At 38.7% G+C, this 23867-nt stretch overlaps 1 protein-coding gene across 1 annotated transcript in view; it reads right to left on the bottom strand.

Annotated features, from left to right (window-relative positions):
• The window catches only part of LOC131694050 (protein jim lovell), a 131090-nt gene that overhangs the window by 61205 nt on the left and 46018 nt on the right, over nucleotides 1-23867 (bottom strand). Inside the window, exons 2-3 of the mRNA XM_058982406.1 lie at nucleotides 20822-22625; nucleotides 2197-2328 (exon numbers count right to left, since the gene is read on the bottom strand). Of these exons, the coding sequence (XP_058838389.1) occupies nucleotides 2197-2328; nucleotides 20822-22493 (1804 nt within the window). The 5' untranslated portion in view covers nucleotides 22494-22625. The remainder of the gene's footprint in view (nucleotides 1-2196; nucleotides 2329-20821; nucleotides 22626-23867) is intronic.

The following is a 23867-nucleotide window of genomic DNA, read 5'->3' as shown; positions in this document are numbered from 1 at the left end:
GCGTGCAAACCCTTCCGATTCTTCTTCTTCTTCAACAACCCGCACGGGGTCGAACATGACAACACTCCCAATAAAGCAACGGCACAGACAGATGGTGATGGCGATGACGAAGTTGAAAACAAACAACTCTGCCGCTGAACTTTGCTAGCTGCTGCGTGGCTTTTCGGAAGAATAACAGAGAGACCCGGTTTGGGGCGGCGCAAGGGGGAACTTCAAAGTTCATATGTTAACTGAAGCGGGTGGATCCCGCTTCGCGGCGAAAAACTTCCGAGTCGAAAGCAATAAAACGCTCGATTGAAACCGTTTCAACTTTTACCGGGGTGCCGCACGCGGAGACAAATTTCAAATCTTATCCTGCTGGAGAACCGGGAAAGGGTATGGGGCGCGCAAGAAGAGATAAATGATCTCGCCGGGCTCACATGACAATGTGGGAAATTATTAATCATCTCACCCGCCCTAGTCGATGGCCCGATTCCGTTTATCATCATCCGTGGTGGTGGTGATGGTTGTGGCATGCGGATTGCCCGAGTGTCGGAGATAAGCGGCCGGAGAAAGGAATCCACGACCAATATTTAGTCGATCAACGCAGCACAATGCGGATAGAACCGATCGCCGTATAAACATGTGAATTGTGGGGCGGCTTCGGATCAAAGTCGGAGGCTTCGATGCCGGTTTGGGGCTCGAGTGCCAAATCGGTTGGATCGGGAACCCTCGTCACCGATGGTGCGGAATGAAGATACACATTGCCGAAAGTCGTGAGCTGCCTGGTGTTTTGGATCAGAATTTGTGACGGTGAGTGATTACAAAGACTCATACGAGTCTTAGTTCAATCGTTATGGTTGCTAAACTTGTGAGAAGCATAGGTGGCCTCCGGAAGGCACCATCGTAAACCAATCTGTCATAGATTCCAATCCTTAACCTAGATTCAAACAGGCGACAACATATTTTTCCCAAAACTTTTCCAGTAGATAAACCTAGGATCGTAGCTTGAATCCATCAAGCAGCCTACCGAAAGGAAAAAAAACACAAACATTTAACCGCTATTCATAAAAATAACTTTTCGCAACTCTCTAAAAGCCCTCACCGCGCAGCGGAGGCTCCCACGGGGTAGTGTATCATCTTTATTTTTTTCCAAAACGCCATTCCATGTCATTCCATTTGCAGTATGTATAGGAACTGAAATGAGCGCCCGTAGTCTGCAGCGAAGTGTAGGCACTTGGCCAACTCTGGCTGTGCCATATTTATGAAGAGCTGCTGCCAGTGAATAAAGTAGTCCCGCGAGGACGTTATGCACATACACACACACCCAAACGCACACAGACACATATACACAAACACACATGTGAGGCCGGGTGTGTGGAAACCGAATTTATTTGGCGAATTTCCGCCGAAATACTTTTCTCTTTCTAACTTGGTTGGTTGGTACAGTTGAACTTTGAACTTCTGGCGGCGATGAGAGACAGAGACATTTGCAAGTGGGAATGGTTCCTGTGGCAGCCCAAAAAAAAATAAAAGGAAGGAGACATGACTGGAAGCTATGCTGCCAGAACCGTGAACCGTCGACCGACACACAGGGACATGTAAGTTTATAAACATCGTTATGAATATGAGCATCCGCCGTTGCGACAGGCTGGAAGGCACTGACGTGAGAACTGCTGCCAACATCAACGAGGCTACCGAAAAAAAATAAAAAAAAAATAAACGATAATTTTATATCCTTGCATCGCTATTCGTTGTTGGTCTCATCGTTGAAGACTTGGCGAAAAGTTCGACCTTCTGCTTCTGGAGTGGGCTGGCCTGCCCCGCTGTTTGTGTGTACATACTATAGTCAGTCGTGGATGGACTCGTGGCGAAGCTGGCAGACCGACATGTGCCGCGTGTTGTAACTTTTTGGCTTCTTTCGACGGTTACATCAATAATAATGACGACCGGTCAGGCTCTGGAGTAGAGGCAGCAGACAGAGGATGAGGACTGCAGCAGTGAGACTTTGAACATCACAGCATTGCGGCAGTTTGAAGTGAATCGTACAGACAGACATACCGACTGGGGCTAGCTTGTTTCGTGGAGATTTGCACAGGATGATAGTAATTAAATGTACTTTGGATGGGAAGGAAAATTTAGTCCGGTTTGTTTTCCAAAGTGAACTTAGGGCTCATGGTAATCTAATTGGCAGGCTAGGGTTGAATCGGTACTTACGTTTCTTTTTCAGAAAGGGTGGTCCATCGTGATGCATTCCTCGCGGGTCGGACATCTCCATCAGGGGGCTGTATATTTTGCCCGGATCCATACCCGGTGGAAAAAGGCCGAGCGGGGAGTCCAAACCGAACACTGGTGGAAGAGATAATAGAAATAGTTTGTATAATTTGATGAAAGGAAATTGGATACATTTTGTTGGAAGCTGAATAAACTCTATCATCTCCCCAATGGTTTGTATCATGTTGTGTTCCTGTTTCTATGTTTCAATTAGTTAAATTTAACTAGTAGCTGGAAGCGGTTTAGTTTAAATTCAATTAATATTTTACTAAGCAAGTTTTTCAAGTTTAGCAGTGGATTTTATTGAACGGCAAAAAATAGAAATTAAACTTTCGACTATGTATGTGATTGAAGCCTGTGACTCAAAAGATGTTTTTAAGAAAACAGATAATAAACTGTTTCCCATTTCGTGTTTTAAAGGATTGGAAGTCAGACTTCACCATTTAAACCATTCACTTTCCTACTTTTTCATAAAGGGTTTTCATTTTTGACAAAGGGTGCTACGATCAAAATTTGATGAACCTCAACTTGTCGCGAAATTTTGCTCACGCATCACAAAAATCCTAACTACTCGCAGGCCAAGTTGGCGAAAATATTGAATGTGGTAAAATCTACTGTCAACAACATAACAGAAATGTCCGAAAATATTTCTCGGCAAACAGGAAGACTGGATCGGGGGATATCAAAAACCGGAGGCCACAAAAACGACGAAAAGAGTGGGCAGCTGTTTCAAGCGGAACCCCAATATCTGCATCCGACATATCGCTAGCAAGCTGGGAATGTCATGTCATACAAGAAGGTGGTGACTCCAAATCGTGACGGTAAGCAAAACAAGTCGGCCATAGAACGATTGCGCGATGCTAGACAGGAAACAACACTTATTGTTCTTACTAACTATACACTGATAGAATATATTCGTAAATCGCAAGGAATTAGATTCGTACAGAAATTTTCATAAAATATACGAATTTTTCGTACATATAATGAATCGTTCGTAGTTCTATTGAAACACTTTAATTTTTTATTACGAGTTTTTCGTGAAAACCACGAAACGACTTTCGTTGGCTTATTACGAAACAGCTTCGTTCGGCAAACGAATTGTTCGCTGCTATATACGAATATCTCTCTTATATTTACGAGCACCATTCGTCAAACCGTCAACGTCAAAAGAGCTTCAATATGGAGTCTATGTTGCTATACGTCAGATGATTGTTGATCATCACGACGGTCTCGGTCTGATTATTTAGTAGCCGTATCTGTGTCCGCCGGTTTCAGGAAGATTTCCTGAACCTCTTTCGCTTGATCCAGAATCCGGAGCAGTATAGATTTAGTTGAGCCGCCGCGAGCTGCTCGTTGGCTTTGAATGAAGAAGTTTGTGTTTTTCTCTGCCTGAGCAAAATAAAAAATATGCTATTAAATACGAAAGCTTTTCTAACATGAACGAAATGCATTCGTACGACCAACGAAGTCGTTCGTAATATACACAAACATTTATTGAAATAAACGAATCATTTTGTTTCATTCACGCAAAATAATGTCGTTATCAACGAAAACATTCGTGCCATGTACACTAAATAAGTAAAATTTACAAAAACTTTTGTTCATCAAGGGTCCATTTCTTCACACCATAATCAAGAGGTGAGCAAGTTGAAAAATCGATTTTACCAGATCGATCCTTTTGTTTAAAAAAACTCGTTGTTGCCAAACATCGATCCTAAAAGATTGATTGAAAAAAATAGTATGCTAATAAATACGAAAACTTTTCTAAGATGAACGAAATGAATTCGTGCGATCAACAAAATCGTTCGTAATATGCGTTTATTAAAATAAACGAAACATTTCGTTTCATTCACGAAAAATAATGTTGTTATCAACGATAACATTCGTTCAATGTAAACTAAATAAGTAAAATTTACGAAAACTTTCGTTCATCAAGCGGCCATTTCTTCGTACCACAATAAAATCGATTTGGCCACATCGATTTTTTTAAATTAAAAAAAATCGATGTCGTCAAAGATAGATCCTAATAGGCTAATATATACGAAAACCTTTCTTAAACAAACGAAATGAATTCGTGCAGCCAACGTAATATACACAAACGCTTATTAAAATAAATAAAACATTTCGTTTCATTCACGAAAAATAATGTCATTATCAACGATAATATTCGTGCAGTGTACATTAAATGTGTAAAATTTACGAAAGCTTTCGTTCACCAAGCAGGCGTTCTTGTTCATGAAATGAACGAAACCCACTATTTACAATGCACGAAAATACTTCGTTGCAGAAAACAACGAATGAATTCGTGCATTGCATGATCGATTTCATTATATTTACGAATTTATATTATCAGTGTAAAAACGATTAAAGATGTACATTCTGTCGACCGGATTCGAGCTCGACGTTACCCGTTATCCCACATTTGCTCGGCCTTTGTCCTGGTCGGACAATAAGTGTTGAGTCCTGTCTCACGTCGCGTTTTCTTGAGTGTGAATCGAAACCTTACGCTGGCACTGTCTCAAAAAACAATGTATGTTATTCATGTTCACGATATCAGGAGCTTAAACACGAATTTCGTGGTTTCACTTCGCGTTATCGCGATATTTCATTCATGAGTTCACTCTCGGTTATTGTTCAGCTTACTATTGATTTTTTGAAACAGAATAACATAACAATATGAACTGTATCATGTAAGTTTAATCGATCGGCGATATTGTATGGTTTTGTAAACTATTTCACGAGCACCACTGTATCTCTGTAATATATTTCGACGCCCACTAATCAAGTTGGTAGTAAAGATTATTAGTTCACCAGCCAGTATGTTTGGAAGCACTTGTCCACAGTGAAGCCATTTTTCATCAAAATTAACACTCATTACCAAATCAAGCCTGATAGTAATCCATGGTTTCGATGCACGACGATGTATACAGACGTAAACTTTCCATAGTAACCTATTTTCAAGTTGCAAACAAATCTCAATCGACGAAACGCGCAGCCAAGTTTGCTTGTTTGCATTCCTTCCATTCTTTTATTCCGCGTGATTATTTTCCAATCTGAGTATGCTACACTATCTCCGATTCTGATACATTCAAAAGTGAGGCTCTTGCTCCATAATATTTTTCGCATTCAATCGATGTGATTGAGACAGTTTTGACGCTCTAACGCTCCAGAAGGGCATTTTAAAGCTATATTTACTGGCCTTTATGGTACTAGAGCCTCAGCTAAAACTATTGATGCCAAAATATTCTCATTTTCAAGCCAAAAAAAAGCAACGAATGCTATTTGATTCATTCATCAAGCATCGAAAGAAGTCGATTGCGATGAGAAAACATCCGAATTGGCTCGATCTTCACTCAATGCTGAGTTGCCTTTGATAACACGTAGTACAGCATTTATTGACGAATGAAAAGTTATATTTGGCGCGTTATTTATTTGGATTTGATCGCCTACTACAAATATGATGACCTGATAAATAAGGACGATTGGTTCAGTATACAATATTCGAATTTGATGTGCATCATTTCGGATCATCAATATTTTCATCAATCACCATCACTGCTTGTCCATTTTGTTCAGTAATTTAAATATTTGTCGTTGGAATCCCCATCATAAATTGGAAATGGAAATGATCGTTATTTTGACAAATGTGGTTTTGATCTAGATAAGCAGAAACTGATCTAGATCAGTTCCATCTTTTGACAGAAGTGTTCCATCAAAAAACTTTCTTCGGCAAAGTTGTTTGTTTGATATTTTTAACACATGTACTGAAGACATTGATACTTTATAACTCATGTAGATGGCGCTACATGTCATTTAAAAAAACTCGAGAAAATGAATTTTAATATTTTTTTATGAAAAATATATCTTTAAATGAATGTTTTATTCCTAAATCTTCGAAAATATACGACAATAAAAAAGAGTGATGAATGCTATCATGACATTCGCTCCTGGGATTGTTATCTTTCCTTTCGTGAATATTAATGAACAATTTTGTTCAAAAAACATAGCTCTTTTGAAAAATAAATACATTTTGTTCTCCATAACTAACCAATCGTCGATCTTCCAGATGGAATTGAAAGATTAAAAATCAAATTGCAATGTTTGGAAATAGTTTTGAAGAAAACTATTATTGTTATAAAAATCACTTGCAACTGCCCAAACAAAAGAGATTGAAGCATCAGTGCTATGGTGAAAATGTGCTCCAATAAAAGTTCAAAAAATCTCTAGAACAATGCATTTGCGAGAAATTAACACATCAAGGGATAATATAAGCAACCCTATTTTTCAAGAGCTACCCTACCTCAAATCTTTAAAAAAAATCATGGTAAATTAACCATTATAGATGGCCTTATTCATTCAGCAAACTTGCTTCAATTCATTTGTGTTATAATATTGTAGGGCATTGTGCAGGTAAACTTCCCACATCTAAACAGTCGAAACTTTGAACACCTCAACCACAAGGATCACCCTAATTCAATTCATTTGAAAAAATCGCCTAAAAACTAACAAATTTGCCAAAGACATCATAAAGCTAAACCAAATTATTATTTTGTATTCCTTTGGGACGCACTATGGTCAGCTTTTGATATGTACTGGAAACTAACTAACTAACTAATTGAAAATTTACTCCAGAACTAGTCTTATCATGCAGTGTGGCGCATTCCTCTGTACTTGACTCTTGAAGTGCACAGACTCTGGGTCTTACTATTAAAATTAATTCTGTCAGACACTAGTTACACTATTACCAGTTATATTATACATAGGGGGACCCGGGGCTATTAAGATAGTGGGGGTAACTCGGACCCCCTCGATTTCTCAGAAAATGACAAAACTTTCTAACTATCGTACATATTAGTGGAACCGCTATTCTAAAACATTAGTTTTGAGAGCTGAATTTGATTCTTTGTTCTTAGTAGAAAAAGGGCCGTCGAGAGCCGCGTCGGGCCCCAAGGGTTGTATTACTGCCGGGCCCTCTTAAACCTAAGCCCTCTAGTTCAGTATAAGTTAGTACCTCTTCAGCTATGGGTCTCCGGTTGCCTCATATTGCCACATCCATTGATAGCGTGCCAGACAGCTTGCGGATACTCAGGAATCAGTAGCATCTAGCTCAAATGACACGTTCCCCATGTTGATCGAAGATTTGTGCCTTGCAATGAATCGTCTTTCATCCTTCCCTGATGGGAAGGATTGGGGAAGTGGTTAGGTTAGCAGTAAGTAATATACCCAAGAGACCACGAACCATTATTTAATGGCTTTGGATATGTTCTATATTCGCATACAAAACATATTCTTTACGGCTTCATAGTTCTATAGAGATCATTAAAGCACACTTAGTGTCGGAAAAGGCGAAATAGTGTGCCAGAATAGAGCTAGTTCAGAAGCACCTTAATGGCTGTCAGCAATGTTAACATAGAGATGTATTTTTTAAAAGTAACTCTTTCTTTCATTATCGACACAGCAAAGAAAAAATTAACTTTCAATAACGTACCCACCCTTCCTTCGTTTTATATGCCGACTGTTTAAATTGACGATTTAGTGCCTATAGAAATGGGATTCGATCCGCAGTAGAAAACCTCGTCTCAATTTGAAATATGCGTCTGATCACTACGGCATTGCAATTTTTTTTTGACGTAGGACTACGTCTTTGTTTTCGATATGGGGGTGCACGCTGCAAATTCTACAAAAATGGTATGTAACGAAAAGTGGTCCAATTTTAAACGCATATAATTCAGCCATCTCACGATAAATTTTCAAATTTTTTGCGCATAGCGCCCCGAAATACTTCTAAGAATAGATTCCAATAGATAAACCCAAAGATTTTTGATATCATGGCATTAAAAATTTAAATAATGAACAACCTAGTCAAAATATCACGCATTTACACACCGAAGATAGCGCTTCCCTAGTCCAGCACGACAGATTTGTGTACCTAGCGCGCTACGCTTCTATGAATGACGTCATCATCGACTATTTAAACGGACGGATTTCGCCGAAGCAGCTCAGTCGCTTGTTGAGCGGCAGGCGAAGCAGATCACTGCGCTGTGTGCTTTTACAGCCAGTGCAGCTGAGTTAGAAGTCCGTTAGACTGCCTGTGGAGGTACGCTACCCAGTGAATGCGAATGAGCTTGTTCGTATGCTATCTTTTGTGTTGTGCTCGTTTCCAGCACATTTTTATGTATAATTATTCGTACACAAAATAGTTTGCACATGCGAGCTCCATTTGCAAACACGGTTAACATAGTGTCGTGGTATTAGTTGTCTCTTTCGCTCTACCCATCATCATCAGCGTAAATTAAATTGCACAACGAAAGTTTATTATTTACGTTCGATCAATTCATTTCCCCATCACGTGATTCATTTCCACTCAGCCTATAGTACTTTGATTCTACTAATAGGTACATACTACAAAGCCTATTTATGAATGAATACACTGCTACTTGAAAAACCGTTGCAAAAACGCATCTTGTGCATATATAAAATTGTTTTAGATTCTTATAGTTTCGATATATGATTAAGACCACTGCATTCGCTATGTTTGTATGCGTACTTTAGGAAAGTTATAATAATGCCAAATATAACTAGAATACTTGGTCTATACATGAAATGTGATTATATTGTCTAAAATTTGATTTTTCTTCACTGGTCCGGGTTTTTTACCACACACAATTGAAAAGGTTTTGCAAGCTAATCTTATTCTATAAAGATTTAGTTCCAGATATTAGTTCGGGCACAGTTTTCTGTACTTTCTTCAGATCTTCTTAAATAAGTTTAATCGGATTCGATCACCTACTACAAATGAAATGACCTGATAACCAAGAAGGTTTGGTTCAATATGTAATATTCGATGTTGCTTGGTTGTGATTAAACCATACGTAAGAAATATGTTTGATTTATTATTACTATTAATGTACTAAGAAAACAAATATTTTACATTAAGTAGTATAGTCCTACGTCTACAGCTCGTGCAACCCCATAGGGCTGCCCCTTGTAATTTTTTAATTCTCGAAGGCCCCCCCCCCCTTTCATATTGTGACAAATGTCAAAGTAAGCTCAGATGCCAAATTTCACATCATTTGGACAATTCTAGACTCCCGCACACTTCGCTTGAAATTTTTGAAATTGGTGCTATGGGAAAATATGGAGGAAAAATATATTAAATTCTATAGCTTTTGAAGTAGCAATACGAAAATTACAATTCATACCCCTTTTTAAAGAAAATAACGTTAGTATTTGAATGGAGATATTTCTGTTTCTAGAAAAATAAGGGAAAGGGGGTACTGGGTCATTTTGGACCCAAAATCCCATTTTTTTAATGATTTTTCTGCTCCCTGATGCAAATCGTACATATTTTGTAGTTTTTGTAATGTTAAAAAATCTCAGAAATCGAACGGAACCTCTTTGATCTTTGTCCGAATTTCTCGTGCATATATCTCTATTATTGTTCACTCAATTTTAATAAATTGTACCTTGTTGAACGTGGAAAATCTTTAATAATAAAATAAAAATAGATTCGTTTTCGGTAAAATTCAGAAACATCACAGTATCTGACATATAGACTCGACTTCACATTTTTTTCAAAAAATCATATATTAACTCTATTTAACAATAATTTTTTTATTTCATTTACTACTTTTAGTGTAAAATACACTTAGGGATCACATGAGAAAAGTCGCATTCCTGGAAAAATAGGGGAAGTTGAAGTATTAGGGCATTTAATGAAAAAAATGTGATTTGTAGAGTTTATGTCAAAAAAATTTATGTTTCTGAATTTTACCGCTAACAAATCTATTTTGACGTAGGACTACGTCTTTGTTTTCGATATGGGGGTGCACTCTGCAAATTCCACAAAAATGGTATGTAAGGAAAAGTGGTCCAATTTTAAACGCATATAATTCAGCCATCTCACGATAAATTTTTAATTTTTTTGCACGAATCGCCCCGAAATACTTCTAAGAATAGATTTCAACAGATAAACCCAAAGATTTTTGATATCATAGCATTAAAAAATTAAATGATATACAACCTTGTCAAAATATCGCGCATTAACACACAGAAGATAGCGCTTCCCAAGCCCTGTACGACAGATTGGTGTACCTAGCGCTACGCTTCAATGAATGACGTCATCATCGACTATTTAAAGAACGGACTTGGCCAGACACACTCAGTTCCCTGTTGAACGGCTGCACAGTGGTCCCAAAGAGCAAAAAAGGGTTTTTTTTAGATTGCGTCAAAACGATTGACTTTAGCAATATGGTGTCTTTGAGAAAGTTTCTTGGAGTAGAACTCCCCTTCTTTCTGTCTTATCAGATTAATGATTAATCCCCCTAATAGTGAGTTACGGAATTTATTTTCTCCAATAATTCAGATAGACAAATACTTACTTCAGCAAAGTTGTAGAGAAACTCGTTACAAACATTTTACCCGAAGGCTTTAACTCTCTATCTTTTAAGGTTTTTGAGATATGGGACATTATTTGTAAAAGGCCCCTTAAAAACAGTTTTTTCATCATAAGTTTTCTTCTAGATTTTTTCCATTATTTAAATGTTCTAGAACATTATTTGGACTATTAAACTGCATTACTTTGCCGAAGACGGAAACTTGCTATCGCTAGTATGTGTGGAGATATTTACGTTTTTTGATTGAAAATAGCTCTTTTTCCAATGTCAATAACTTTTAAACGGGCAAAAACGGCAAACCACTTTGTAAACAAATTAAAGTGGAAGAAAAGCACAACAAATGCTGGAAAAATCAGATCTCTCAATTTACCCACGTTTATAGTGGGTAAATTGAACATGTGGCGGTGGTAAATGAACAGCTTCTAGTGACTTGCAAAATGTCCTGTATGTATGCAATGCGCAGTGTTGGAAAGCATTTTTCCGATCAATGCTAATATCCCAACAAATCATGAGCTTTTCATACACACAGGGCATTTTGCAGGCAAAAAAATGTCACGGAAGAGTTGAATTTTCATGACGTAATATTAACCAATCCTGTGGCATCGAAACACATCTACAAACTTAGGGTTATCCAAGGGTGTTTGAACTTTTAGGATCTGTTTGAGAGCAACTAAAAAGCTTGGTCTATACATGAGATGTGATTATATTGTCTAAAATTTGATTTTTCTTCACCGGTCCGGGTGTTTTTCCCACACACTAAGTACTAAGAAAATAAATATTTTACATTAAGTAGTATAGTCCTACGTCTACAGTTCGTGCAACCCCATAGGGCTGCCCCTTGTAGTTTTTGTTGTATTCCTAAGAATATTCTACGTTCAATAAGTTACATTTTATGAAAATTAATTGAAGAATAATACAGATATATGCACGAGAAAATGCTAAAATTTAATATGAATGACAAAAGACCCTTTAACCGCAACTTTTCGTATTCGGACGAAGGTCAAAAAGGTTCCGTTCGATTTCTGAGATTTTTTCACATTACAAAAACTGCAAAATATGTATGATTTGCATCACGAAGCAGAAAAAATATTCAAAATGGGGGATTTTGGGGCCAAAATGACCCAGTACCCCACTTTTCCATATTTTCTAGAAACGGAAATATCTCCATTCAAATACTAAGGTTATTTTCTTTAAAGACGTATAAAATGTAATTTTCTGATTGCTACTTCAAAAGTTATAGCATTTAATATATTTCCCCCCCATATTTTCCCATAGCACCAATTTCAAAAATTTCAAGCGAAGTGTGCGGGAGTCTAGAATTGTCCAAATGATGTGAAAGTTGGCATCTGAGCTTATTTTGACATTTGTCACAATATGAGAAGGGGGCCTTCGAGAATTCAAAAAAAAATTGCAATGCCCTATTGATCACTGATCTGTAAAAAGATTTGCATGTATACTTAGTTTAATGCTAACTCTACCTAGATGTTTGGTTGAAATTACGCAAACGTCTATTGTGGAATATATTTGCCATTGAATTATTTCGAAAAATCGTTCAGAATTTGCATTTTGATTTTAAGTTTATTGCATCATCATTTATTACACGAAGGCATACTAGTTTAGGTGACGCATACGTATATTTGTTATTTTTCGGTGTCTCAAAACAGTATAAGAAGATTTTATATTTGCACTTAGAGTTTTCTATAAAAGCTTCACTGCGTTTATCTTCAAAAGCTTTTTAGCATGATGTCCATGTTCTGTATGCCTATATAGTGCTAGATTTATTGCTTTACATTTTAGGTTCATTGAAGCATTAAAAATACTTGTATACAGCTAGTTAGCAATGGATTCGCTAACTTATAGCTTATCTAGAGTTTTAAATTAGTGCTTGTGGTTACGTGGGTAACGATACAAGACAATTAAAACAGAGTATTCTGCCCCCCGAAAGGATGCTGAACGATCTGCAAGTGCTGAAATAGCAGGAATAATACTTCTAACTCCCGGAGGTATTTCGAATTTTTATTTTAACAGTCACTGTGAGCGGATATATTTCGTTTCGCGAAACAAACACTTCTGCTTGATTGATAGTCTGGAACATAATCAGCACACTATGTCTAACATGGTGAAATTGTAGAGTGTAAACATTGGCCATCTTTAGCGCCCTTTGTACTTTTAACAATAGATCTGAAAGACCGTCTCTAAAAGTAAACAGGAATAGAGTTTGACTACAATAGGCCACTTTCTTTTTGTAATCGTCATTCATATTTTTCGACAGTGATGTCCCTATCCTCTGTGCAGTAAAGAGAAATTGAAATTACTCCTCACACTCTGGCAAGCAACACGAGAGCGCTTCTCTTTCGTTCATATACACCACCGTATTTGATATGTGTAAGCGCATGTTGATGACAGAGATAAATTTTCATACACCCAACACTGGAACGATCTAGAGTGTGGAGAAGAGCTCTTGAAATTCTCTGTGGCGTGCTCAGATAAATTCGCCACCGCGCGCGCCACAGAGTCGCTGCGGTGTATTCACTGGCGTGTGATCTTTGGTTTGTTTTCGTCTTACAAGCGGCAGTTCGGGTGAGATTGATTTAATTTGCACAGGTTGTTGCGTTGTGTTGTGTGGATGGTGGTGGCTTATTTCAAGCTTATATAATTTTCTACTGAAGATTTCATACAAGTTGCTTGGTAAAGCTTACGAGTTTATAGAGAGTTGTTACACTACCGTGGGAAACCTGAAGTATTCGAGCCTAGGGGCAAACAAGGAAAACATCTTACGTATCAATGTATCGGCTGGTATAAACAAAGTTTTATAATGATCTGTAGTATCAGATTAATCGTATACCAGATGTGAGACGGGATTTGTACATCCACATTAGGACCGGCCTATTTTTTGTTCGACTGAATAACTCAATGGTAATTTAACTTATTTTGATTGCGAATTTGGCGACGCCAAAAAGTAAAGTGATCCATTACAAGTAATGTCCTGGTATTCAACACGTTTTCGATTATTATCATACGCAAGCGTTGTAATTCTCTCTCACTCACATGAGAAGAGGCTTATCCGATGTCCAACTTTTCCACATAAAACAAGATAAATTTCACGAGAATTCACATTGTTACTTATTTTTTTCTGTAGCGCGTTATTAAAAATAATGACGTGCCAATTTAGAAGCGCTTCTATTTGACCGGTACAGTGCTTTCAAGGGGTTACAGCAATGTAGATTTTTTAAACCATTTCATTTTTATTTATTGGTTGAATTTTGTTTACTGGTGCTTTAGGATGCTGAAAATGATATTTCAAAAAATGAATCGCGAAAACAATAAATAAATATTCAAATTTTTCGCAACGCCTCTTATGTATACCCCGAGTATACTAAAAACGTTAACCGTGTTTTTCTCGAAATATTTTTTTTGATCTGGCCGGAAATGTAACTCGAACAAATGATTTTTGATCAGCCTAAAATTTGAATAGCATGTTCAAGATTACTTTCTCCAGCGATGTACGTGGGATTTAATTTTTTCATTGCATTATTTTTAATAAGCAATTTTGTGTCGATTTTTAACACATTTTCAGCGTTTTTCGACTAAAAAATGTGCCATTTTACGAAAAATCAAGACATAGAAAAAGTCTTACGTACGCCGCTTGCTGTCGTTCAAAGAAGTTTAAAAAGCTTTGGTTTTTGGCTCTGGATCAAAAATCACGGGACATAGAGTTTCGGCCGTGGACCCCTTTCAAAAAAACTCCCCGACGGGAAAGTGCTGCACAGCCGCAATTTTTTGCAATTCGTTACGTTTGAACGAGCAGCCGCTGATGCTTTAAGACGATTTAGATTTTCAGAGCAGCGTGCACTGCCGGAAAGTTAAACGAGATATCGATTCATCTCATTATTGCGTCAAGATAAATTCCCGAAATATGCCTATTTTTCGTGCTCTATAGTGGTGTAACCCCTCAATAATTAGTTCTGGAATCTTTTGATGGCATTTTTCTTCTGTGCCATAAATAAATTAGTTGGTTTTCTCTCGAATTTCCACACGATGGAATAATAAGAGAGAGAATTAAAATTAAAACCTAACATGTTCGGGTACGAGTATAGCAAAGAAGTTCAAAATGGCAAATCCACCGTCTTTGCAGTACAAACTAAATTGTTCCAAGGAACGTTTATCTGTTTACCGTGATTTTATAATTTGTAAAACTTATAATATTAAGTTTATGTATCAGAGGATGTTTATAACCTCACCGAATAAAAATCTTCTTGTGTAAACCTTGAACCTATAGTTGATTTCGTGACGTGAGATGTGCTTTTGTTTTCATTTCGATCCCAAAACGAAATACGATCTACGTTTATCCCAAAAATTAACGTAAACTTCGTATTCTATACATATATTAATCAATTCACCTGTATGTATTCATGCATACACTTCGAATCGAATACACTTCCGTGATTTTTATTCTTAGTCCAATTGGGTGATTCAAATTTTCTGATATACAGAAATATAGGATTTTATTCATGATTAAATAAGTTTTTATGGATATTTTGTAATATTTTATCAGACAATACTAATTATCCTCAACATATTCCATTTTCTTCTCAAAATTTATCAATTTCGAATGCTCTAGTGATGCTAACAAAGTAAGTACGTAATAGTTTAATAGTTCTGCACTTTACGTGTGAGTCGCATTTTAGTCATGCTTGGGTCAGTAAAAGCCAAATATTTTACGCTTTTTTGGCTATTCTCGAGCGACGTAGCGATACAAAAAAATATTTCGTTCTAATTCTAATATAAAATTTTTGAAAATCTACACTTGTACTGCATTACAACGATAGCATTAATTAGACTAAAAATATAGTGCAATAAAAGCAGAATGTTGAAAGTTGTTCTACGTGGCTTATGAACTGCCCTTGAATTTTAATTGCAAATATGGGAAATCGTTCAACGTATCTTTGGTATGTGTGCAAATAACTAGAATATTTGAGTGAAAATTCTGCTAAAAAATCGATGAAAAGTTATATGGGCGATGTCAATATATTAAACAAAAGCTTTTAATCCCAAAAAATGTTAAGATTGTTTATTAACCAATTTATGTATGTGAAACTTCTTGTACCATTACCACTACCATGTATCATTAATGTAGCCATTGCTAATTACGGCTCCTATGGGACAAGCAACTATAGATACATTAGCTCAACTATATGTGCAAGGGAGCTCAAAATTCAACGCATTGTTTTTTTCAACTGTTTTTTTTAGCAAATTTCCAAGCTTGCAATTGGAACTTCTCATTGATAAAACACCTCATCCAAGAAAGATATAATGAGGAATAATTTATCGCACAAAAATCGCTTGTTTAAACTTGAGGAAACACCTTACTTGTTACTTGAAAATACGAAAATTTCATAGAGATTGAGAGAGATTCCGACAGATACTACCAGATACCTAATACTTTGTTTTGCTGTTGATATTACGTGCAATGAATCCGTGCATTATAATTACGGTCTAAAATGCTAACTGACGCAAAAGTCTAGAATACGTATAATAAACATTGTTGCTGCTGACAAATTTATGGAACACAAGATTCATTGTTCATTTAAAATAAGCATGAACACTAGTGGCCTTTTTTCTTGACCCCGAAACTGAGCCATTTTTTTCGCTCATTGACGCGCAGAATCCCTTCCTAACTCCCATGCTCTTGAAGCATTCGCTTTCGCCTGCTGTTTAAACGATTTTCACGCAAAATAATAGAGAAATGAACAAATGAATAACGGGTGTACGCTCAATTGTGATGATGTATGTAAATTAATTATCGCCACAAGCGTATACTTAATTTTACTGAATATGTCAAGCCTGTCGACGAAATCTAAGATTTCGTTTTAAACTTGTAGGATTGAGTTATAATAAAACTATTAATACTTATAACACGAGTTTGCATATCAGGTGCCTCTGGTCATTATAAAACTCTCTATACGATGATACGTAAAAAGTTTTTCTAAATTTCTCCGATGGCCGAGTACTTTTAGTTTTGCAGGTAGTGTAACAATACTTTATAAACTCGTTCGCTTTACCAAGCAACTTGTATGAAATCTTCAGTAGAAAATAATATAAGCTTGAAAAAAGCCACCACCATCCACACAACACAACGCAACAACCTGTGCAAATTAAATCAATCTCACCCGAACTGCCGCTTGTAAGACGAAAACAAACCAAAGATCACACGCCAGTGAATACACGCCAGTGAATACACCACAGCGACTCTGGGGCGCGCGCGGTGGTGACTTTATCTGAGCGCGCCACAGAGAATTTAAAGAGCAAGAGAGCACGGTTATCTCGCACCCAACTACCTCAACACCAGCGCACACTTGAAATCGGTCTATACAGCCCCGAAAGAAAGAGCGTTCTGCTTTTTTCTGTGGTGTGTGATCATTGTATCCTCTGTGTAGGCATCACACTTACGCGCCAGTGCATCACTAGGGTGAAATGCCATCACTGTTTTTCGACATAGTGGGATAGAACACGATATTTTGCTTCTACTGTGCAGAAAAAGCGACACACGGATTGATTTATTTGCTGGTAGCAATGGAGTAGTTTCTAGCTTTTGTTGTAAGCAAAATGAGAAGGTAGAAGAAACAGTTCGAATTTCTCGTTTAAAATATTTAAATCAAAAAGATTTTCAATTTACATAAGTTTATCTCATATTTAATCCAAGAAAACCATTTCTAATCGTAGATTTTATGCAGATTTAATTAATAAACAATGTGATATGTCTAACGCAGAAGCCAGCTTTGATATGCCGTGAGAATATGTAGGACCCGACAACAATATAGACACAGAACGCAATAATAAAACTCAAATTAAACAACTGCGAGTACAGTGGGTTATAGAGTACTGCTCCTATTGGATGAACAGAACTGATTTGATTTCTTTATTTCGCACATTATAATAAGGTTGTTATAGATATCACACGCATCTTTGGCGAGGCCCAAAATCACCGTTCTATCTCAACACAATGCACTTTTAGAAGAAAAATTCCTTGAGCTTGCTATAAAAATACAAAAAACATCCATTTTAATCACCGGTTAATTAAGATTGGTCTACCTTCTCATCTCAATCAGAGTAGAAACTAAAAACCGTTCCGCTATAGTTACACGGCAAAAACGACTGCAGACGAATTGGGTTACTATTGATTTTTGGAAACGTCCTGTAAGACCAGCTTCTCGAGAAGTGACACAATTACTAAATATGCAGATTGTGCTCAATCCGGGCGAAGTTAAAGCCCTGCAAATGCACCATATCAAACATTAGTCGTTTGTTTCGCGGAACAACGTGCAGCACACCAACGAAAGCTGCCACGTTAACATCATCCCCGTATATATATATATATATATATATATATATATATATATATATATATATATATATATATATATATATATATAGGCAAGGGTTCTAGAGAGATGTGCTTACACGAATTATCTACACACGCACCTGACGTCGTGATTAACAAATGTATGTCAAGATACGGAGTAATGGCTTCCATAAGAGTTTCAAATTCGCATTTTCCCGGGTGTCCCTAACGTTGTTCTTGTGGTGAAAATGCTTCAGCACACCGGTATCTTATACCAAACCACAAACGGCTACAAAACAAATACCTACGGGTCTGACAGGAACAAATATTCACTCAATAACAATCACGCCCAGTGACTCCAAGCCAACTACCGGCACCACCAGCAAAGAAGCGAACGTAGAAGAGGACGGATGCGTTTGTTCGTTGCATCGCATTTCTGTTTAACGCTCTATTGCTTTCTTCGAAAATACTTGCAATTGGCTTTTCAATATGTTGTAGTGTATTCCGACGGGGCTATTCGGACCTCCTATTCCGTCAACCACCGTTCAGCGGCTTGCGGCTGCGCACACAATTGCCCACGCCACAGCAATGATAATACATGGGTCGCCAAATCGATAGCTGTGACTTATCAGGTTTAGTTTTTGGAAAGGATTTTTTTTTATTTTGCTTCTTAAGGAGTGCCTCTTATAAATATTTCTAGGTAAACATAATTCCATTGTAAAAAAATTGAAGGGAAATGACGGTCTGAATTGCCCCGTAGGGAGGTCCGAATTGCCCCTACATTGTAAAAGGATGGAAAAACGTAGAGGTTTACAAATCATCGCCTAGCGCTGCCATTAAGCGGTGCAAATGAACCTTTTATGGCACTAAAATGTAGCTGAGGTTTCAAACTAACAATTAGGACCTTAGACCGGTAATTTTTTTCACATCTAACCACCTAAAAGGGCAATTTGCTTAAGTAGGTCCGAATAGCCCCGGGTTCCCCTATATATTTTTCTAAGATACAAAAAAAATACTATTGAAGCTGCGCGATTAATAATGTATGACCCCACCAACTCTTAATCCGCGTTGAAACGCAACCACGACCCTCCATTCTCCATCCGAGTTTAAGATTCATGAAACATTAGTATCTATACAATTATAATTGAAAAACAGCATAAATCTAAACAGAGGGAAAATAAAAAATCGCTTTCGAAGAATCCCGTCTAATGACTCCCACGGTGCGCAAGTTTCTCACATATACATGAACGCACAGGGTGACCGGAGCTAACTGCGTCGATCAACTGGCCGCTGACTGCCGAAGAAGACCATGTGATACGCACGCATCTGACCGTCTCCGTCCGAGGAGGGTCATTCGGACAAACAACGCAACGGCAGAAATTCGGTAAAATTCTCACATATATTAGAGTGCGAATTTTTCCATGGTTCAAAAGCAACTCTGTACGGATAAGGCGAACCCGCACACGACAGCTGACCGCGCAACGTCCGTATATGTAAGTGAATCATTAGCACGACTCGCACTCGACTTTCTGGGTGGAGGGTGATATCTCGAAATCCGAAAACAAAAGAAAATAATTTCATTCGACAACGAATTGCCGAACTTTCCCGCCTTAATAAAAATCAGAGCCAAGCTAGCTGCGGGAGGAACTGGATGCACACGCCACTTTCTAACGGTGCTTTTCCGCGAACACCTAGTGGGGTCCCCTAAAATTAAGCCAGATGAAATGGAGATGATATCAGTAGACTTCCCTCACGATGCTAATCTTAATGCGACGAGTCTCCGGCTGACGGACGGTGTGTTGGTTGCGTGTGGGGGAGTACAACATTCTTTGGTCAGATTTTTCATCTGCGACCACAGACCACCGCGGCCTCAATCGAATTCGGTGGTATTTTTTTTTTGGTCGACCAACCGACAAGCACAAATGAATATGTATATCTTTATATGGTCATTGTTTTTCCCAAGACATTTTCCTGTGACTTTGAGCGAACGAATACAGGTGAAACCTACTCGCCGAACAATGGAAATATCTTAATTTTTATTGCGTTCATATAGCTGATGTAGTTTTTTTTCGCGCCCGTTAGGTGACCCTTCGGCAACGCGGCTTCCCGGTGGCTAAACAAAAAACGAGTGATTAAATTTTTCGGACAAATGGTTTTTATATGGAGATGTGTGACGTTGGGTCATCACCAGAGGGGGTGTAATTAGCAGTTGGCATTGTATTAAATGTAGGTGGCCTTTATTCGAGCGTGGATGTGGCTCCGGATTCGTATGAAGAATGTTTATCTCAACTGGATTATTGTGGAATGGTTGAGCGGTCGATCTTGAGATTAAGATTTAATTACTAGTCGAGTAAGAATAATTTAAAAAATATTAAGACGGTCGATTTTTTTTTATATTTTTTCGAACTTACTAGAAAATCACAATTCTATATTAATTCGTCAAAAGGGCGAAAGTGTTTTTTGTAAACAAACTTGTTTCGCTCATTAGTCTGCTGCAGAGTAGAATTTCATGAAAAATATGCGTTAATGTAAATTTTTATCCTTCGTAGAAGTAATTTGAATTGTTTTCTGCTTTGAAATTATAGTAAATTAAGAGAAACCATCAAAACAAAAGTTTGTTTTTCAAATCTTATTTGCCCTTTTGCAAATTTAATATGGAATTTAAGAAAATAACGCTAAGAAGTTTCACTTTCATGCATGTCGTCAAATTTCCACGTTAACTATTTCATTAAATTTGGGATATTAAACACGGATTCAATTGGGACCCGTCCCAACCCAAGAAATGTAAAGACTCAAGCCCATACCGAAAACAGGAACCAAGAATACTCACTGTGCGGTGGTGTCAGCGTCAGCGACGAAACCGACGCCATGTGCGGGAAGGACAGCGGCGAGTGCGGCGGCCTCGGTGGCCCATCCGATTGACTGAAGAACGGCGGGAAGTTCAACGTTGGGCTGTGCAGAAAATCCTTCGGGCCATGGGAACGATCCTTTCCGAGACTGCCGCCGGACGGGAGTCCGTGTTCGCGGCCATTGGAACCGTTTCCCGAACCGGAGCTGCTGCTGTTGTTGTTGTTGTTATTATTTTTGCTACTGCTGCTATTGTTGTTATCCCCATCCGGGGTAAGACCCGGTGGTCGCAGCTGTGGTGAGGAGTGATGATGTGCGAGATGTGCAAGCTGGTGCTGGTGGGAGGCCAGAGCAAGATCCATGTGGTCTAAAAAATGGGATCCTTCGTCGTCACCGAGGCGGTCATCGTCACGATCTTCCAGTTTGACGCGTTTTTCGGCATGTGACATGGGTGGGTTGTTGTTTAGGTGAAACGAGGGTGGAGGCGAGAGGGAACTCAACGAGCGCACCAGCGAGGAGCGATTCAGATGTCGGATGTCTTTCAGCGAGAGCCGACCGATGGTGGATTCCGGGGGACTATCTTTCATGTTCGGTACATCCGATAGCCGAGAGTCTTTGTTGGAGCCGCTGTTGTTGAGACTGCTATTTGTTAGATTACTGGAGCTACTGTTCGAAGCCGTCGCCGAGGATTTTTTCATGCAGAGATTCTCCGGTCCGTCCAATCCTGGCAAGGTAGCCGTCGACGCCGCCGAATTATTTTTACTGTCATTTTCGTTGTTTTCACTATTACTCGTATTCTTTTGGGGTCTCGTTTCCTTTCGGTCTTCACTTTCACTTCTTCGCAAAATTTCCTTAATATCATCGTCCTCGTCTTCAAGCTCTTCGTCATCTTCGCGTTCAATTTCGTTGTCTGCGTCCTCCTTACCGTCCACACTGTGGGGTACCGGAGTGGCAGGTTTACTGCTGAGATCCTGGGGGGCACAATCACCGGATCGTCTTCGTGGACGGGCTTGCTTTCTCCGTGGCATAGGAGAAGTACAGATGTCCGGATTCGGCAGGTTCAGAGCGGGATCGGCAAACACCTGCGGTGGCAGCAGTAGCTTTGGAGTACTGGAACCCAAAATGCTCGGTGCGGCTGAGTTCTGATGCGAATGTCTAGCGTGGTGGTGGTTGAAGTTTGGCGATGGTAGCGACGGTGATGTCGGAGATATCAGCGATGAATCCAACAGGCTGAAGTCTTCTGGGGACTGTGCTGGAGTTGGCGTGTTTCCCGCTACCGGGTGATCGACCAGCCCACGTACCTGCAGCGATTCACCGGCCTGTATTAGTACCGATAACCGTTCCTGTGGGACACTGATTTCACCACGGTACATAAAATCCACGATCGCTTGCACAACCCATCCTCGGAAGTCTTTCAGCACTATCACAGGATGTTTGCAGGGCGTTTCGGAGAATACTCGTTGGAAGAAGGGCGAGCAGGCGGACAGGACGACTTTGTGTGCCCGGATACTCGTTTCGGCACAGACCAACGTGACATCGACGAGTGTCTTGGTTTGCAGTAGGGTATCGAACGCTCGGAGAATATGATTCTGGTGGTTGTTCCACCGAAGGCTGTAGTGCTCTTGGTCGGCCATTATTTCAAATTTTTCTTTCATGCCACTCTCCGGACCGGAGAGCAACTGGTTTGGTTTCGCTCTGCAGATGGATTCTACTCACATCCGTACCCCGTCTGGTGGTCGTTTGGTGGGTCTTCAGTTGTCCTTGATGAAGATGGGTCGTCTATTTATCTGTAAGAGGAGAAACGAAAAAAAAGTTGGTTGATTAATGAAAGGTGCAAATTCAATCACCGGAAAAAGAAGCATCGTTTTAAGGTAAACGTAATAAATTGGATAATAGCTCTGCCACTGGCAAACTCTTCCACGTCGTGTAGGAACTCGTGAAAGCTGTGATTTAATAGCTCTATTTTTCAATTTGTTAGCCAGCCAGCAGCCATTTACAAGCAGCCGGTAATTTGCCTACACGAATCACCCCCCGTTTAGTGACACGCTTCGCCCGGCTTTCGTACCATTGAGCACGCAAGCTGGGGATCGAGTTCAAAGCTTATACGCGTCAGCCAAAAGGAGCATGGAACTCAACCTCTGCGCCGCTAGTAGCATACTCACGAGAAGCAAGGATCAGCCTAACCGCCAGTTGAGGATAAACAGTATAGTGGTGAAAAAAAAGTATTCAATTTGCTTCCCCATGATGCCACCGGGCTGCCCCGAAAGCCGGGCGTTCGTCTCGTCATTGCTTCGTAGGGCGACAGTGGATTTCAATTTCGTTCCGTGTGGAGGTTTTTTTCTTCCTTGGTGAACAGTTCACACGACCAGTAAACAGAGGGCGCCAACTACAGGAAGTTTCTTAAAGATTCGCCTTGGCATAAGAAGAGAGTGGTGGAGCTTTAAAAATGGTTATTCTGATGAAAGTTGACAGCGGGAGTTTAGAGTACTCGCGGAATCGCGAGAGGGGTGATTTATTTGGTGTTTTCAATACATGATTCCGAAAATAATAAAAAAAATATAACAGATCACCACAAATTTGTAAAATCAAAATCTAAAAATATTAATTTAGTGTGTCATTGTGGAACTGCTCTCCATACAAAAGTTATAGAATGACTTAGATCTTCGTTTGTTTGTTGACGTCTCAATTTAGCACAATTTTTCGCAAAATGAAAAATATTTATATTTTACAAATGTAGAATTTTTATTCTACATTTTCTGTAAATGATTTCTTCATTTAAGTTAACAGTTTTGGTTCAGACACATTTCAAGCCTATTAGATGTATTACCAACTGCATCCAAATATTGAAAAATAAAGCAAAATAATGAAATAATAATTAATTATTGAAAACATGCAGTATTATGGACACCATCCGTATTACGTTTTTGATTCGGTAACTCGTCACAGCACACGAAAAAACTTTCCCTCGTTTTAGATAGTTTCCGTAATGCTATCTTTGATAATGTCAAGAATATAATCATTGAACTAAA

This window comes from Topomyia yanbarensis, chromosome 3 (genome assembly GCF_030247195.1).
Source record: "Topomyia yanbarensis strain Yona2022 chromosome 3, ASM3024719v1, whole genome shotgun sequence".
Lineage (NCBI taxonomy): Eukaryota > Metazoa > Arthropoda > Insecta > Diptera > Culicidae > Topomyia > Topomyia yanbarensis.
Note: the sequence above shows the minus strand (reverse complement) of the source record. Positions and strands in the feature narration are given on the sequence as shown.